General features: G+C 46.8%; 2 protein-coding genes across 5 annotated transcripts in view; one reads left to right on the forward strand and one right to left on the reverse strand.

The window, feature by feature from the left end:
• Window positions 1–5,314: 5,314 nt before the first annotated feature.
• Window positions 5,315–9,837, reverse strand: ky (kyphoscoliosis peptidase). Its single transcript, XM_049740018.1, has 7 exons — window positions 9,740–9,837; window positions 8,428–8,966; window positions 8,154–8,268; window positions 7,969–8,086; window positions 7,291–7,482; window positions 6,974–7,164; window positions 5,315–6,902 (listed from the first exon to the last, which is right to left on the reverse strand). Exons 2-7 carry the CDS (start codon window positions 8,944–8,946, stop codon window positions 5,566–5,568), a joined length of 2,472 nt encoding a protein of 823 aa, XP_049595975.1. The 5' UTR covers window positions 8,947–8,966; window positions 9,740–9,837; the 3' UTR covers window positions 5,315–5,565.
• Window positions 9,838–12,012: 2,175 nt separating this feature from the next.
• slc4a11 (solute carrier family 4 member 11) overlaps window positions 12,013–18,548 on the forward strand; it is a 30,684-nt gene continuing 24,148 nt past the window's right edge. For 2 of the 4 annotated variants that reach the window (XR_007485697.2, XM_049740012.2), the window contains exon 1: window positions 12,013–12,133. Coding sequence is in view for 3 of the 4 variants with exons in the window: in XM_049740012.2 (XP_049595969.1) it covers window positions 12,094–12,133 (40 nt within the window). In the remaining variant the exon portion in view is untranslated. The remainder of the gene's footprint in view (window positions 12,134–18,548) is intronic. The other 2 variants (XM_049740016.2, XM_049740014.2) reach the window with 2 other exon arrangements.

Consider the following 18,548-nt stretch of genomic DNA (forward strand, 5'->3'; position numbering starts at 1 on the left):
AAAAAAAAAAAAGGGGGGACACCGGGCCACTTCCTGGTTCGATTCAACAAAGAGTACGGAAGGTGGGAAAACACATTGTTTTTGCTTGGACGCTTGTTCTGCTCGATAGTAAAAGTTCGCACGAGTAATATTTGTTACATTTATATAGCAAATGCTAATGCTTCAGTGGCTAATTATTATGTTTATTTTTTAATCATTGATATAGGAGGTAATTTATTCGTTGATTTATTGTGAATAATAAAACAACAACTTAAATGAGAGAAAAACGAAAAATACATATTACTTTAATATATTTTTTAAATCTTGTAACAACTGCAAGAAACAGCCGTGAATTGGATACGAAAACAAATGAGCTTGCCAAAACACGATTCCCTGCATCTGTCGGACTGAAGGACGGGGCCAAATGTTGGTCATGAGTTGTGGTGGCTTTTCAGCAGGAGGTCACGTGACGCTTTTATAGCTATTGCAAGTCAAGGCGGCTCAGCCTTACATTTAATCTGCCGCTCTTTGTGTCCCACGCGTGCTGGCTTTAGACGGAGCTGGACTGAGCCGCACATGGCGCGCCACTCCGCTTAAAACTCTTTCTGCGGCACCGATGCGGCGCTGCGTCATGGATGTTAGCGCATGATTTTTTTTCCCGGGAACTTGTAAATCACATGCAATGCACGAGCTGACTATTTACGGCGTGGGACGCCTATACGTTCGACCGCCAGCCGTGATGTTAATTGGCTGGACCCGCCTTTCACATTGCCCACCGAATCCACGAGATGTGTGTGTAGCGCCGCCGCCACCACCACCACCACACGCCGCCATCCTCAGCCAAGCTTATCAGTCAGTCGTGATCCATTTTTTGTGATGGATGCAGACAGTTCATTACATGAGGATAGGGAAGATAAATGCCTTTCAAATGACCAATACAGCTAATGGATGGAGGGGGCCACTAATGCCCCAACTGGCATTCCTGTTCCGCAGTTCATCAGTTTTGGAGTCGGAATTCAGGGACGCTGACGTCACCGGCGAAAATGTCTGATAGCAAGCCAGCGAGCACCACATGCGCAAGACGTCTTTTTAATTTGTGATTGGAGCGAGGATGCTTTCATGAGTGACTCGCTTGTGTTTGGAGATTTCAGCCCCTCAAGACTATTTCATTTAGGAGCATGAAATTCACTCACGATGTCTCTCATGAGGAGACGTCTACAAAAAGTCTCTAAACTTTGTCCAAATTGGCTCTTGCCATAGTGTTCACCAGGGCGGCAGAGCAGAGCAAAAGCAAGCCTTCCTGCCAACCCTACGACCATACTACCCCTCCTACATTTTCAGTCGCCTCTAAAATGTCCTCCATTAGGATCATGATGACACCGTCCCAATAAGCCTCCTTTATGTTCTCTTGTAAATCCCACTTTACTGCTCGCCAATTTACGACTTGGTGTCCTTTGCGTCACGCCATGGTCTTGTCATGGCACTTGCATATACGCAGCTGCCTCCCCTAACCTGTAAACCCCCAACCTCGTAACTCCGAAGCCAACCTTGTAACTCTTGCATTCTGAATCCTACACCGGTGGTGCGCAAACTATGGCACGTGGGCAATTTGCGACCCACCATTCTTTTTCTTCGGCCCGGGACACATACAAAAATTGACATTTTAGATGCTGCCACTGATCCAAAAATAGTCTCTTCTGACCAAAATTACAGACTTCTTGTGTCTTTTCAAGCATGGCTTCTTTTGACTTTATTATGAGTCATGATAGACATTCCTACCAAAACATCATGTTGCTGAGCGAAACTGGCTAATTCTATTCTCAAGATAGACATGCCTGGCAAATTATATGGGATGTAGAGAAAGCTAGCTTTTGGGCCTGAGTATTTTGTTCAATTGTACCAATTTTAATGCTACCAAAACAAAATGCCTGCTTCAAACCAAGATGGCAGACAACGTGTGCCCCATTGGAGAGTTTTTTTCTGGTCTGGTGATAGACATGTCTAGCAAATGTCATGTTTGCTGAAACAAACTGCCCATGTTGGTCTCTTCAAGCAGTTTTATTTACTCAGGAACGAGGCCAGCAAGGACATTTGATAATGCTCAAATATGGAGATTAACTACTAAAAAATTCAGGCTTGTGCCAGAATATAATCTTGGGAGAAGAGGAGAGGAGAGGGGGGGGGGCGGCTGCTCTGAGCAATGAGGCATGAAGACTGTCTGGAACAGGCCCAGACGGGAAGGCGATCCCCGTGTGCTACATGGCAACGGGTGTGTGCGGCCAAGAGCTTGTTACCGGGCTGTGAGCGGGCAGCTGCCGAGAGAACACGAGATGCCCGGCGGGCTTTGCAGTAATCGGCGCGCCACCTCTGACAATTACACATAGTTCAATTAAAGAGGTGCACTCTCTTGGATTTCACACACCCTAAAAAACATTGCCCTTGACGTTTTGCACAAAGACGCTGACTTGTGACTTTTCTTTCAAGTGCAACGGGCGCTTCCGCTCCAATTCCGGTTCCTCAGTCCTCAACCAGCATTGCGCAGCCTTCAGTCGGTCCCTGGAGAAGCCTTTCTTTGTTGACCGCTGTAAAGGTAAAGTGAGGAGAAAGACCCTCCCTCTCCCCTTTTTATTTCCCGTCATACGCGTGACAGAAGCTTCAGCTCTGAGCTGGCAGCACCCGCTGCGGTTACATAATGCCGCCGTTCCCTCCAAACATGAGCACGCCCGCCGTGCCAGAGTCCAAATTGCGAGCGTGGCCTGCCAAGCTTCTGCTTTGCTGCTAGCAACTCGTCAGTTGTGCTTTTCGAGCGCCACGTGTCGTCACCCTGACATCACGCGTACGGACGAGCCTGCAAACGTCTTGGCAAATACTTTCTAGCACACCTGGAGGTGAAATGCGTAACGTTTTGCCCATTTTGTCGTTCAAATCGAGGTGAGCTTCGATTCTTTGTTGCTTTGGCCGTCGCGGAAATTTCCACCGCCGCTCTTGGGCAGCTGACGCTGATTGGTCGACGTTGCACAGCAAATGAATGTCTCTATTTGCGGTGGTGCAAGCGTGCCGGGCTTTCTCAAGAATTAGCGTCACCCAATCTGCCTCGGCACCTGTCTGCTCGGGCCCTATGTAAACAGCAAACGTTATTTTAGGAGTCCCGCCACCGAACTAATGAAAGGACAATTAAGCGAGCCGCGGGTTGGGTCCACAAGCGCGCCGCAACAGCTGAGCATGGTGTTACGTGTCCAGCACAATCTCCTCCCTACATCACTGTGCTTTCTGGGTTTTTTTTTCTACTCATGGTTACCAGGAAGAACATGTTAGTCCCCCCCCCCCCTTAAAAAAAATCATCAAGGTACCACTCAACAAGCAACTAGCTACACAGTCTGCTAAATTCTTTTCCTGGTTGTCAGCATCGTGCCTTCCTTCCAGAGGGAAGCAAAATAATAAAAGCGCTTTCTCCAGGTCGACAGGGCAAAAGTGATAAAAGCTATTCTCCCGACCCCCGCGCCCCCCCCCGGCCCCGCATGTCCGGATTTATATAATCCACACCGCTGCGCCATCTCCACTTTGAGCAACGGGGCTGTGTTTGTGTCTTTTCCAATAACAGAATGCCGAGAATAGCACACGACACAGCAACCAAGTCAGGAGAAGAGCGTTCCTCCTTTTCCCAAACTTAAAAGCGCTACAGAGAATCAACAATATGATTACAGTTTGGATATGAGCGTATCTCTGGCGCCGTCTCAACAAAGAGGTCTATTTTGGGAAGGTTCCACACGTACGGCACTCGGCCTGTTTTTTTAGACGCATTAAGGAAAAGAAACAGTACAGCGAAAAAAATCTAACTTTATTCAACTTAAATTTGACATCCGTCCATGAGAGACGCATTGTCAATTTTGGAGTAAATTAAAGGATTTGACGAATCTGAAAAATAATTAACAGTACAAGTGCAGTGGTACCCGCTTTTCTTTATAGTATGCAATTTGTACTAATTACTTTTAATCCCACTGGGCCTCTTGAAAGGACATTGGGAAAAAAAGGCAAATGGCCTTTCTTTGTCTTTCAGATTACCGGCAGGCGGGATTACAGTCATACAGGATTATGTGTAAACGGCATCCTTTTGTGTGCAAAAAGGCGAATGTGCCGGCTGTCGTTCCACCTCGCGCAACAGTTGTCTCTCCTGCCGTATCAATGACGTAATCCCACTGCAGATTTAGCAATTGGCAAAGCACCAAAGGCTAATTGGCCCAAAGAAGCCCTTCAAAGGACGAGGGAGGGATTAAATGCGACAGCCAAGAAATGAGAAAGAGTAAACCGCATACATGCCTAAAAAAGGTTCTTGAATCAACAAAGAATTTTAACAAAAAAAAAGAGTAAAAAAAAAAACTATTTAAAATAAATGTGTCAATTGGACAAATTTCATTTTTTTTATTTGTTTTGATTTCTAGCAATACAGTATCATTTTTTTTCTCAACCCAGTGAAGTTCATGCAAATAGCATTTCAAATGTAAGATAAGTTACTGTTTAAATCTCCTCATGCATGCTTTTACAAAATACGACAAGTGAAATTGAAAAAAACCAAAAAGGTTTGTAATAGGCCTCCCCGCTCTGGTCCCAGAATGTGATGCTAGGTAACTAGTGCTCTTCTGTCTTGGGTCAGAAATGAATAATAAAAAAAATAAAAAATCTGTTTCAATTAAACTTTTTAGAAGCAATATGATGCACTGCATTTGCTCTGTGGACTCTTAGAAAGTGCCTGTATTTGATTTGAGGATTAACTGATCATTCATTCATATTCACTGTGGTGTAACAATACATATAAAAAAATTAAAAAAAAAAAGCTCAACCTAATTCCAACAGAACTAAGGCATAGTATTTTGGGGGAAAAAAACAATACAGATGAAAACAACCCATTCTGACAACTAATTAAAACCAGCTAAATTTAAAACCAAAATGAAATTAGAAATGACAAGTATAAAAATTATAAAAGCATTTCAAAGGTTCATGAAATGCATCCTGACCTTCAATGTGGCCCAACTGTTTGATTTTGTGTCACTTAGTGGTGATAAAGAGCAAGAGCGGCCCCAAAAGTGCCAAGAACGTCACCGATGCGGCCCCTGCGTGCGTAGCTTTTACAGCCCGTTTCCTCGTGCGGGTGTATTGTTGCCAGGCAGATGGAGCGGTCCACATGGCGAGCCCCTGACATCAGCTTTCCCTGCTGCCACCGCCGAGCCGCCTGTTTCTCCCCTGGCGATTTAAGGCAAGGCCCACCCTCGCCACCCCCACACCCCCACTTGAAATATCAACCAAGTGTTTCTGTGAATATACCCCCCCCCCCCCCCCTCCCATTGTGTTGGTTTATTTGCGGAGCACCTTGACAGCGCAGTGTAAACACTCATCACTCTCGCTGAACAGTCGAGCGGATGCAGGCCTCGCGGGACGTTGGCCACACCTGATATGGACTAAGGCCAAAGGAATTCTTTTGATCAAGATTTCACCTTAAGATGGCTCTCAAGGATATCAAATGCTCAAATGGCTTTCAAAGCTTGAATTGTCTTACTAGTGAGGACAAAGAGCAGGACCTTAAACTGAATGTCAAGGTAAACACCCAAACGTCGGCTTTTTGACGTCGAAGGTCATTAAAATGGCCATTTCTCCAGAATCTCCCAAGTTGGCCGCTAGTTTGAGCTCCGCCACAGCCTCCGCGCTAAACACTTCGCCTTCCCAGACCCGGCTCTTGTTGGCTTTCAGATCCGTCCGCCCGTCACCAACCACGCACACCCGCCGTGCCCCCGGGACCCTCACCCGGAAGCGGACCCAGGAGGCGGTGTCCAGCAGTCCGGCGCGGGGCTCAAAAAGCACGCAGCCTTTGCTCCAGGCGGCGTAGACGCGAGGGAAAGGAAGGTGCACTTGGGCGCAGCTGTTCCTCAGCACAAAGTCACACATGGGGTTAAAGTCTCCGTCGGGGGCGGTCCTGGCGTACAAGCCCAGCCGGTACGTGCCGGCGCCCGGCAGGCCCACGCTCACCGTCACCTTGCTGTCGGTGTGCGTGCAGAAAAGATGGCGCGCCAGCGGGAAGGCCGAGGTTTTGTCCTCGTCGGCCTGGTTGAGCGTGGTGTGCAGGTCGAGGTCTCGCTGGTTGTGGAAGGTGATGTTGCATTTGCCCTGTGGCGTGCTCACCAGCGCCGCCGTGTGGCTGAATTTGGACAAGCCCGCCTGCGAAGTGCGGGTGCCAGGCCCGCACGTTGAGCCCAGGTTGGGCGGGAAGAGCTCGTCCTGGCCGGCCGCGTTCACCTGGCAGTGCAGCAGGAAGTTGGCGGCGTTCTGGAACTTGACGTCCATCTTCTCGTAGTCGCGCACAAAGACAGAGAGGCGGTAGAAGCCGCGTGACGGGCAGAGGACGTGGCAAGTCAGAAGCTCCGCTTGGATCTGCGGCGCTAAGCAACGCTTTATCACCGAAGCCTCCAGGTCCGGGTGGACCAGTTCACAGAGCATCATGAGCGAGCGTGACGTCCTCAATGCTAACTTGAAGCGCCCGTCCTCCACCTCGGCCACCTCGCTGCCCAGATTGCTACCCGTCACTCCCAAGGACCCGGCCGTTGGCTGCAGCCCCCACGACAGATACGGGTTCTCCGGGATCTCCTCGGTGGCCCTGGGTCGCGGGCACTCCACGGTGAAGGAGCACACCCAACTCAGGGGGGTGGTGGCGCTCTCGGGCCTGGCGTACAGCCTCAGCTGGTAGGTGCCACTAGCAGGCGGCAGCAGCTGAAGGTTCATGCTGCGTTGGGACACCCTGAGGATGCCGAAGGACGAGTGGCCGCTCTCCTTGTGTTCCGGTGTGCCCGAGTGGAGGAAGTCTTGCTGCGGCGTGATCTCGTAGGTGAAGGTCACAGGCCGCGAGAAGCTCATGGAAATGTTGGCCTCGCCTTCATCTGAGAAGAAGAGAATCAGAGGAGTCAAGTCCGGCTCCTTAAATCATTCGGTTCTCTCACGACAGACCGACCGGTGACGAGGTGGCAGTGTTGAGGCTGAAGGAGCCGGAGCCCAATGTCAAAGAAGGCTGAGGTCTTGAAGACTCGCTTCTCAAAGTCCTCCAGGATGATGGGCACCTCCAGAAGCTGCCATCGCTCTTCGTCCGGAAAGTGCGACTCGATAAACTCCTCTGGGTCCGTAAGGAAATAGAAGTCGTCGAACCTTTAGAGGGCGATGTACAAAGACAGCTGCTGCGTTTTCGGACTCTGGGATGATTTTTTAGCCACTAATCGCCGCTAAAGCGAGCAAGCAAGACGTGGGAATAACACTCGAGTTCCCTTCTCGGACCTTTTGACGAAGCTCTCGTGTTCCATGTCCACCCGTCCGGCTCCCCAGCAGGCGTCCATTAGGAACCACTGTCCACCTAAGAGCACGGCGTTCCATAGGTGATCCGATTTCACGTTCCGGAGGCTCTGCCCCTGGCGGTAGCCGATGCCCTTACTGTGGCCCGCCACCTCTTGGCATTCGATGCCCACCAACCTGTCAAAATAAGCCGGGCATGCGGCCCCACCCCCCCTTGTCTTAAATTACGTCCTTTTTCCGAGCACGTCCATCAGGGCGAATGAAGACCCCGAGGGATTAAGGGCAAAATGCCACTCTATTGTCAGCCAATTGAAAAAGTCAATGAAGTGAATATGACTCTGTGTCCAGCATGCTGCTTGTGATCCAAATCTTAAAATTTGGCGTTCCCAGTTAAGAAAAGCAAAATGTTCTTCTTTTGTACGACTATCAGTCGAACCATTTGTACCTATTGACAATGTGTGGAAGAACATTCAATTGTTCTGCTTGTCACTGTCATGTGACAGTCGTCTAACCCGAGTGAGCAAAAGTCCTGAAGTCCTTTGGGGGTACTACAAAAAACCCTGAAATCTTTTTGGGTACTACAAAAAACCCTGAAGTCTTTTTGGCTATGGGAGTATTTTGGCTCGGTTTGAAAGTTGTTCCAAGGCCACAGGAAGTCTGTACCTGCACATTTCCAGACAGAGGCTGGAGTAGCCGCAGCAAACCCCGCGACCAGTCGCAATCACTTCCTCCGGTGAGCACAGCTTCTCTGACCGTCCCAGGTAGCCGCCGATGTCGTACTCTGTAGACGGGGACGGTTTAGTGTTCCGGATGCCAAAAAAGCTGACACGAGCTGGGCCAATCCTCACCGATATTATAACAAAGCCAAACCCAGATGGCGCGGATCTTCTCCAACTCGCTCTTGGTAATGCTGGCAATGTTTTGGACAATGGTCGCCACGTCACGAACGTCTTTTTCCTTAAGCTGCAATGCAAACACCAACAAAAGCGTTTCCAGGGTTCTTCACACGTCACTGGCAGGTTTTTGTCCTAATTCTCTTTGAACAAGCAATTGTCACTGTCATTTACTTGTCTTCATCCAGTGCTCCTTAGTAGCTGGCTTCTGTCTATTTGATTTTCTTACCTCTGCACCCGCCCTGATGACATGCGAATCCAGCCGGTGGAAGATGTTGGAGTTGGCAAAGAGATCTTTCCGCGTCTTCCTCCTTCCCACTGAAGCCACTGTGACTTGTGCTTTGGGTTTGAGGTCGCTCTGCGGCTCCTCCGCCCTCACGGCACTCTTCTTCACCACCGCGATGTTTCTGGAGGCACTCTCGGACGACAGCTGCCTCTTGGCCGTCGGACGCTGGTCCTCGGCCTCGGCCGCCAGCTTCTCAAAGACGCTGCGGCGGGAAAGCACGGCGCTCTGTGGGGCTTGGACCTCCATGGTGGGGGTTTTGGGAGCGGGGGATGTTGGGTTGGCGCAGGCTGCCAAAATCCCCACAAAGGCAACAGCGCTCGGCCTGCTTAAAAGAGGATTTTCCGTAAGCCCGCCGAGCTCCGGGGCCTTCACCTGGATGCATCCCGTCTGGCTCTCGTCATTCTGCCGGCCAGAGCAGGAGAAGGGGAAGGACAATTTCTGGATTCCGACATCTGCTGACATTATGCGCAAATCATAACGGCCTAGAGGGAGAAAGTGAAGAAAAACAACACAACACAAGGTCGTCGTTCTCACAGTCAAGACGGACCGTCGCTCCGTATATTCCAGACGACGCGTTGTCTGCACGACAGTGATGAATTGGCAATTAAAGCGTTTCTATTTGTGACTGTTAATGATGGCCAAGGTTGGAGTCATTAGTCTTTGTCAAAATTTACAGCAGATTATTTCCACCTTACAACTTCCTGCTGTACTTGTAGCGTTTTGAAACGCAAACCAAAAAAATCGTGATCTTGCAAAGCAGAAAGAGATTTTCAATCTTTCAAGACCTTTTTCAATCACAAAGTAGACAAACACTCCGATAATATATCGGGCAGCTTAAAGATTAAAGAACCAAGGAGATGCTATGTTGTTAGTATTAAATTTAACATTAGCAAACAAAGCAGAAAGGTTGTCTTCATTTGTTTTTGACAGTCTGCAACAGTTTGTAAACACACCAAGGGTAACAAATCAGTCTGAGAAGTCGGTTTTCATCGTTAGCCTTGGACTTACTGTTGCCTGTAGCCAACTCGTGCAGTTGGAATTTTAATCAAGCAAGTCGTGTATGCCTGGCTCTGACGCGTATCATTTTGAAATACCAAACTTCTCAGACCCACACAGAAGCAAAGCCAGTCAAAGAACGTCTAATTGGACCAAACACTCCTTAAGCAGATTTGAATTTGAAATTGATGACTTAGGCGTGAAAGCCGTCCTGTTGCAGTCTGTCCCGTAAACGTACGGCGGCGTGGTGTGTACTCACCCCGAGCCAATTTGAAGTGCCTGCTGTGAGTTTGCCCGAGAGTGCGGCATGGAGTTGTTTCCCCGTCTAGTCAGTGGGCGGCAGTTGGCGGGGGGCACAACTTATATAGCCTGCCAGGACCGGGCCCCAGAATAACAGGCCTAAAAATACGTCAAAGAAGCAGCCAATAGTGGTTGAGACGTATGTATGTGTGTGTGCGTGGCTGCGTGTGTGTGGCATCCGATAATGGGTCCGTCGATGTTAAACACATCAACAACTCGCAATAAGGATAACGACCTGAAAAGAAACTTGAAGCTTTAAAAATTCTTGACGGACAGTCAAAATGCTAACAGACGTGACCCGCTAAGTGGCCGCCGAAAAAAGCACAAGGTTATTTGCACTCCTGTGTTTTTCACCAAGGAGACCACTCACCAACTGCACTGTTCTTTTTTTGTTTTGTTTTTTTATGCACTACTTTCAAAAATAATTAGGGACGATTTTTAATTTCAGGATGAAGCTAAAATGTACCTTTACTGAAGCTAGCCACCACACAAACGCTTGATGGAATTTATTTATTCAGAATAATTGGGTTTTCTCCGGGCACTCCGGTTTCCTCCCACATCCCAAAAACATGCTTGGTCGGCCAATTGAGCACTCCAAATTGTCCCTAGGTGTGAGTGCGAGTGCAAATGGTTGTTTGTCTCTGTGTGCCCTGCGGTTGGCTGGCAACCGGTTCAGGGTGTCCCCCGCCTACTGCCCGTTGACGGCTGGGATAGGCTGGGATGCACAATGTGAACACTCGCAAGAAGTCAGATTGTTTGAATGAATGAAACTCGCCCGTGTACCGCTGTAGTTGCTGTCAAACAACTACATTGATGTGATACATTGCAACTAAACAGTGTCCAGGAGAAGCTAAGTGTAGTCTTGGTTGTACACTATTAATAAAGACAACAATAATAAAATGTAGGACATAATTGCATTTTTTGGGCTAACATCAGGATTTACTGTATATTACGAAATTAAATGGTCCAAATGCTATGAATAGTAAAGGCTGTAAATCATTTGCCATTCCTTGTAAAATTAAACGTCACTGGCTGCCTCCATAAAATGTTATCAGACGGACACGACGCGACACAGATTGACGGAATTACGCCAGTTCCACCTGTTGCTAGGTTTGCGGAGTGCAAACATCTGTTCCGCTAGCCCCCATAAAAAGATGATCGTCGCACCCGTAAAATCACTATGTTGCTGAACAGACAAGAATAATGTCCAGGTCATTTGTTTATATTTGGCATTTCAAAATATTCACTCAAGTGAAAAAGATTCATTCTCCTTGTTGACACCATTAAAGTTGTTAAAGACAGCAACCCAATTGGATTTTTTTTCCTTCCTTCACCCAAAGAAAATCAATGAGAATCAATCAGGAATCGGACAGGTGGGCTGAATTCTTATCAATTCCTATTTGCACGTGAACCGCAAAGGCTTTTGAAGACGCGCAAGAAGTCGCTGGCGGTTTGTGAGGAGAAAATGAAGGCATTCTGCCTCGAGCGAGAGATTTAGTCCGAATGGCCGTTGAGACGCTTCCAGCTGCGAACTCCTGTGATCTCGCGCACACCTGCTGGCCCCATCTTCTTCAAACACCCTGGTGAGGATGAGGATGCTGCGTTGTCTTCAGGCACCAGAATCCAACACTCATTCACTAGAATGGAAAGAAAAAGACATTGGAGCTATTGTGTGTGGGTTGTCACGGCGACGGCAAAATGAGGACATTGAAGATGAAGCGTGGCGTCACATGCCATCATGTGAATCATGTGACTCATGAGACCAGTTCCAGCCGACAGACACGGTCAGGTGACTCCAGCTCTTCAAAACCTCTCTAGCAAACGTCTAACACCATCCAGTTATTTAATGTTTTATTTTTAGAAAATAGTTTGTTTCATTGTAGACTCACCCCAAACGACACGAAACGAAATTATCGTTATAAAAAATTATCGTTATTAAAAAATAAACAAATAAACGTAGTCTTGCTCTAAATGCAATTTAGTTGTAGTTTTTTCTTCATAAACAAACTATACCTAACTTAACAAACAATAAGGTTTTTGCTGTCCATCTAAAAAGTAAACAAACGGAATTGTCTGATGTCACATTGAGCCCCAATCGCCCAAGTGAGACGTCACGCCGATCGTGTCGCCTGCGCGTGCACGGTGGGCCCGGCCGCGCGCTTTACAGTCTGCCTTCGCGTCAAGCACACTTGGCAGCCGGCCGCATTGGTTTTTTTTGGTAGGTTTTTTTTTTTTTGGGTGGTTTTCAACTATTGACATTGATTGTCAGCTCACTTTCACTTCCGGGGAGAGGGACGCCACCGTGACGCCACAATGAAGCCCGCGACGATGGATGATGGCGGCCCGACACCTGGTAAGAACTTTTTTCTTTTAATCTTGGTGTAGGACTTTCCGTCGTCAAACAATTAGTGGCGCGTGCGCCCTTATGTGATGTTTGTCTTTGCACGTCTTGCGTGCTGCTGCTGTTTTTTTTTTTTTTACGCGTTTTCAACTCAAGTCGTAACGCAATTAAAGACGAAAGATGTGTTGGTAGCAGTTGGCTAAGTGACTGACCACAAATATTCACTGTGGTCGATTTAAGTTTTTACTATACTTATTTTACTTAACTACATTATTTACTGATTTACTGATTTTTAAAAAAGTAGTCAATGCAACAAAAAAAAAAAATTAGACGTGCGTGTGGATTGACATTTTGAACAAACGTGTGGTGGACACTTTATCTCAACAAACGGGCTTCAAAATTCTGAAATCTTCACTCGTTCAATTTACACACAGCGAATTTTAAAAGTGCACGTTCTCCTTACTAGCATACGTATCTTACTAAAAATGACTGAAAGAACATACATTGACAACATTTTTAAACACATTAACAAAAGACTTTAAACACCCTTAAACATTTTGAGAAAATTTGTTTTCTAAACTTACTAAAGAAAAAACTAAATACCTTAATGGGTGGTGGTGGGGGGGGGGGGGGGGCTTTTTAACCTGAATTTCAAAGCGTTTGCTCTGGGCTGACTTCAGTTCTGTTGGCAGTTTATTCTGTTTGACCCGAGAGGGAGCCCACGTCATGACCAATCAGGTGTGACATGACATCTGAACAGTGTTGCGAATGTTACTTTTAAAAAAATAATTTGTTATAGTTACTCACTACTTGATCCAAAAAGTAACTGTTAGTAACTGAATTACTTTATAATAAAAGTAACTAGTTACCAGAGAAAGTAACTATTTGCGTTACTGTAAAATAAGTTGCTATATGTCAAAGAATTTGGATTTTTCTGAGCAGTTTTCACAAGTCGGTTGAAATGAGTGGAACAGATAGGTACTTGTACATAACCTTCAATATTTATTTGCACAATGTTTATCCGATTGGTTACCATGAAACACGTCTCTCTGCCTTAGCCAATCATAATCGCTTATCTCGTTGTTAACCCACCCAGTCTCCACTTTGTGCATGGAGCAGCCAGGGTTAAGTCAGGATTATGCAGTTTATTCAATCGATTCATAGTAACGCATCGCATTTAACGTTCAGTAACGAGACCGGCGTTATAACGACGGAAACAGTAATTAGTTAGATTACCACGTTACTAAAAAAGTAACGGCGTTAGCTAAATTTTAAACGCCGTTATTCCAAACACTGCATCTGAATGTATGTAAATGATTTCTTGCATGTGAGAGCTGTTCTTAATATTTTGATTCACTAAATGAGAGGATTTTTTTTTTTCTTTGACTTGACCTTCAAACTTGACCTTTTGACACCTTCGTGTGCACTTAGTGTCGTGTTGTTGTCTTTGCAAAATCCTGGATGCTGCCACCTTTTCTTTGCCATTTGGATGACACATGCGTCCCAAGACAAGCAGCAAACGTGTTGTTTGGTTCCGGCGGGAGTTGAAAGAGCTTCCATCTCTGCTTTCGCTAACGCCGCCGCGGGAATGTCTGCGTGTTAGCACACGCCTGGATGAACGCTACGCTAGTTATGGAAGTGAATTACTTTGAAAGCTTCACTTGATCGGCAAATGTGGATTTTGCCGTTCTTTTCGGTTGTGCCGTGTTCCGTCCTATTTCTGCTCGATAAACAAACACAGCTAGCGATTTTATGCTTTTAGCCATATCTGGAAGTCATTTGAAATGGCACCAAGACAACACGGAATATCAGAGTAGCACAAAAAAAAATAAACTGCAAATTTGGAGGCCATTGAACAGATTGAGCACACACTTCATGAGGGAGGGCTGCATGACTATGGCCAAAATAATATTCTTTTGTCATCACTATTTTTCGTTTCATGTTGGCAAAATCTGTATTGTTATTGCAGGGAAAACTGGGATGCAAACATTAGTTAAGCGTGTGTGCATGTGTGTGTTGGTCTTGCCGTTTTCAGTAGCTGCAGGCTCCAGCAGGGGTCAGTGTGCGCGTGTGCATGCTGCGTGTCTAAAGCAGGGGTGGGCAAACTTTTTTGAATTGGGTTCTAAATTTTGACCAGGGGGCCGAACCAGGAGCAGATGGATGTAGTGTTTGTGTGAAGTAATATAAACGACCTGTAAAGGTCATTGCATAAAAGGTTTTGGCCTTTAGTAGGTAGTAAAGCATGGATACTCAAAAAAAGTTTTTGGAAAACAAATGCATTTATTAACAGCATTAAAAAAAAAAAATCCCTAAAAAACTGCTACTGCATACATCCAAATAAAGTAATCAAAACGGCAACACAGTGAGGGGTATCTGAAAATCTGGTAACAGAGGTGAGGAAACGGGAAACACTTCTTTAAAGTAAGCCTTAAGAACTTTACAGGTTAAGATTAGTCACAAACAGGTGGTGCATCAATGTCCTTGAGCATCCTGCATTGTTTGAAAATGAGAATGGTCGGTAGTTTCAATCCCTGCTATTTGTACAGATCATATTCAAAATGCATTTTTTTACAACAAACTTGAAAGCCTCCCCTTCATTTTCAGTGGGAACAGTGTTGTTGGTCTCCCTTTTTTTTTGCTAGTGTGTCATAGTCTGGAGTAAAATTTGTTGTGGCAATTCTTAGGAGAGATCCGAGGTGTTGGTCCGTTTACCTAGATCTGTGACGGGTTGATGTTCATGTGGCTGAACGTCACGTCGCGTACGTCGAGCCAAATTGGCCACTCTTTTTAAACACTCGGCACTCAGTGTCCACCTTGCTTTTCCATGGGCGACTCATTTTAATGGAAGGATTCCAGGGGAAGGTTTGTGGGTGGCTTTAGCGTAAAACTGTATCCGAAAGCTCGGCGCGCAAATTACAAGAATGCTGTCGTCACAGCCCACGCTCTAAATTCGGCACTGATACAAATAGAGCGCGAGTGCGCCATTTCCGTACTACTGAGTACGTACACGCACTTGTGAGTGTGCACCGAGCTTTCTGACACGGCTTCCGGTAGTAAATGCGCAAGCGAGTGGTTCCCCACCTACTGGGGAAACGCAGTCATTGCAGGCAAAATGACCGAAAAAAAAATGTTTAATAATACAATTTATTTAGGGTTGGCGGGCCGGATTAAACGGTCCCGTGGGCCGGATGTGGCCCGCGGGCCGTAGTTCGCCCATACCTGGTCTAGAGAGTTGTTGATGACGATTTTTGAAGATCATGTCACTAGCATGTGTTGTCAAGTTTGTCTTTGTTGACGTGGAAGTAGATTGTAAAAGCAAGACGACACACTTCCTCGATATGTGCGTATGCGTATTTCTGTACAATAGGAGGTCAAAGGTGACGCGTGTGGCCAGGAAGTCACAAAAAACACAGCAGGCGTCCACAAACTCTAAAACAGTACCAAACTTCATAACCTGAAGAATGAAAATCAACGAGGCAATGAAATTTGAGGAATTCCTTTTTTTAGGGTGGCAAAAGTGTTGTGTTGTGTACTTGTGTTGTTATTGTGTGTGCTTTTGGAACGATTTAATACATTCTTTTAATGACATTTGTATTGATGTGATGCTTTGTCTTGAAATGATTGAATGGATTGTTTTAAAATTTGCAATCCAATCTAATCCGCAAGAACACGATGATATTTCCATTGTTATTTTATGATTAATATTCATCGTGATCCGTGCACGCACACACACGCACGCACGCACACACACACACACACGAACACACGCACGCACGCACACACACACGCACACACACACGCACACACACACACACACACACACACACACGCACACACACGCACATACACACGGTGATGTAGTGTGTGCGGGCAGCTGCGTAACAAGTGCCAGCTGCTCCCCTCATCCCCATCTTCCTCCTTTTCTTCCTCCTCATCATCATCTTCATCCTGGTGATGGTTCCAAGGTGTCACTCAAACACATTTGCAGTCCACGGACACACACACACACACACACACACACACACACACACACACAACACACAACACACACGCACGTGCACACACTCTGCTAATTAAGGTTGTTCCCCGGATTCCCCTTTTCTCTTCTTTTTCCATTCTGATTGATGACTGGCCCGCTGTTTTCCCGGCACGCTACAGCGACGGCACGTCGGTCGGGTCGCTTGGAATTTGCGACGGCGTTGGCATCCTAATGAGCGTTTGCCGCGCGCATGTGGCGCAAGGGCAGAAAGGACGAGGGGACTGCGGACTGGTTTCAAGCGGTGAACAGCGCCACCTTGACTTAGCTTGGAACACAATTTCATCGGATGCCAAGTCCGATCTTTAAAATCAGTTGAAATATCGTCACTCCCTTCCAGCAACCCCCAACAAGACATTTTTGGGGTGGCTTTACTTTTTTATCTGCCAGCTCTTTTCAAATTTTGAACTTGACAGATTTTCCACCAAATATTGCAATCGGCCACCAAATAAGCAGCGAAAGTAGCGCAACTCTTCTTTTAGCAGAAAAAAAAGCTGTTTCCTCGTTTTTTATGTTGCTCAGTAATGAGCAATAGGACAGCGCAGAAAAATGTCAATGTTTACACTGTGCAATCTTTCCGCAGCGTGTGCATTTTGTAGCACTTACCCCTTTTTTCCCATTGGTATTTTTTCCCTCCATCCATTTTCTGAACCGCTTAGTCCCCACGGGGGTCGCGGGCGTGCTGGAGCTTATCCCAGCCGTCATCGGGCAGTAGGCGGGGGACACCCTGAACTGGTTGCCAGCCAATCGCAGGGCACACACAGACAGACAACCAATCGCACTCACACGTAGGGACAATTTGGAGTCTTCAATCGGCCTACCAAGCATGTTTTTGGAATGTGGGAGGAAACCCACGCGGGCCCGGGGAGAACATGCAAACTCCACACAGGGAGGGCCGGAGGTGGAATCGAACCCGCACCCTCCTAGCTGTGAGGCGGACGTGCTACCCAGTGCCCCACCGAGCCGCCCTGGTATTTTTTTCTTTATTTAAAATATAATTTTTTTATTTCTATATTTTTTGTAGAAGTGGAGCGAGGCTAGCATAGTAAGAATTATAATTCTCAGCAGGCAGGGAAAAAGGGGTGTGCCAAGTCTGAAGGTGTGTTTTTGGGGGTGCGCTAACTTTGACAGGATGTTGAATAAGTTCTATTCCATTTATGGGGGTAGAAAGGTTTTTTTAACAGTTTCTTTCTGTTTTTTCTCATGTACTCCAGTAGGGTATTTTCTTGGCGCGCCGGTGGTGCGTTTTGTTTGTTTTGGTCCTAATGTGGGTCACAGGGCTTCTCCGGAGGCCTGCATTTCCCGCGCACCTTATTGCTTTCTAGCGACATGGGTGATTCATCACGCCGGCTAATGCACTTGCTGTGAGCCTCCGGCGTCCTCCGTGCTTCCCGCTGCCGACCGCTTGCCGCCGGCGACTCTCCCGAGCGAAGCGTTATCAGCGCGGCCCGGCACAGGATATGAAGGCAGCGTTTGCGCTGCCGTTGTGATCAAAGTGGATTGGCAGGCTCAACTTGTGTGTGGCGCATTAACGCTCATGTGATGTCGGCAGATGAAAAAAAAAGCCACTCGTTTGTTGATTCGATAAAATCTTCTTTTTTTTGCCCCTCCTACTTTGTCCAACTAACCTATCAACCCACCTCATCCAAGCGACTCATCTCTCTCAGGCAACCAACCCAAATAAACATACCAAACAACTCTGCAATTTTGACCTTTTTGCTTCTTTAATGAAGCTCTCAGTTCAACTGAAAACAGATATTTTTGAAGACGTGATTGCCCCGACAGCAGATAGAGGCTGAGCGCTCGCTTCCGTTGTCCAAAGTGCAACACGAGACCCACTTGAAAGCTTAGAAATCATCTCCAGCAGCTTCCCGCTTGTTGAGCAACAGCAAGGGTCGACACTTAAACGCAGCAGGTCCTGGCAGGCCACGTAATGACCTAAACCTGACTGCGCGGACCCAAAAGGCTTTCATTTTGCTGCGGGCGACAGCACTTATCGTGAGAGCGCTCGCCGCCCCCGCCTCATTGTCCGTCATTTAGTTATAAATGGTGAGATATTCTTAAGAAGTTTGGCGGAATCATGTTAGCTGCAACGCTAACTACCTTGCCCTCCTCAAAATAAGTCAGACTTTAATTTCATTTTTGTAAAAATCAGTCTTTAAAAAAATTATCAGTTGTTTTCCCTCACAAAACATGACGTGAGTTTAATAGCCCCCACCTCCCTTTTTGTATTTACCAGGAGTGCACTGACACAGAAGCGCCCAGTGTGTGATTTGATCTCTTTTCAAATGTTTGCTTAACACATTTCAGTAGCAATGAGCGCGGTGTGACGAGCAGGCCAAACGTGCACTCGCAGGTGGCACATGGACCTGACACGTTCCGACACGCGGC

Source organism: Syngnathus scovelli, chromosome 14, assembly GCF_024217435.2.
Source record: "Syngnathus scovelli strain Florida chromosome 14, RoL_Ssco_1.2, whole genome shotgun sequence".
Lineage (NCBI taxonomy): Eukaryota > Metazoa > Chordata > Actinopteri > Syngnathiformes > Syngnathidae > Syngnathus > Syngnathus scovelli.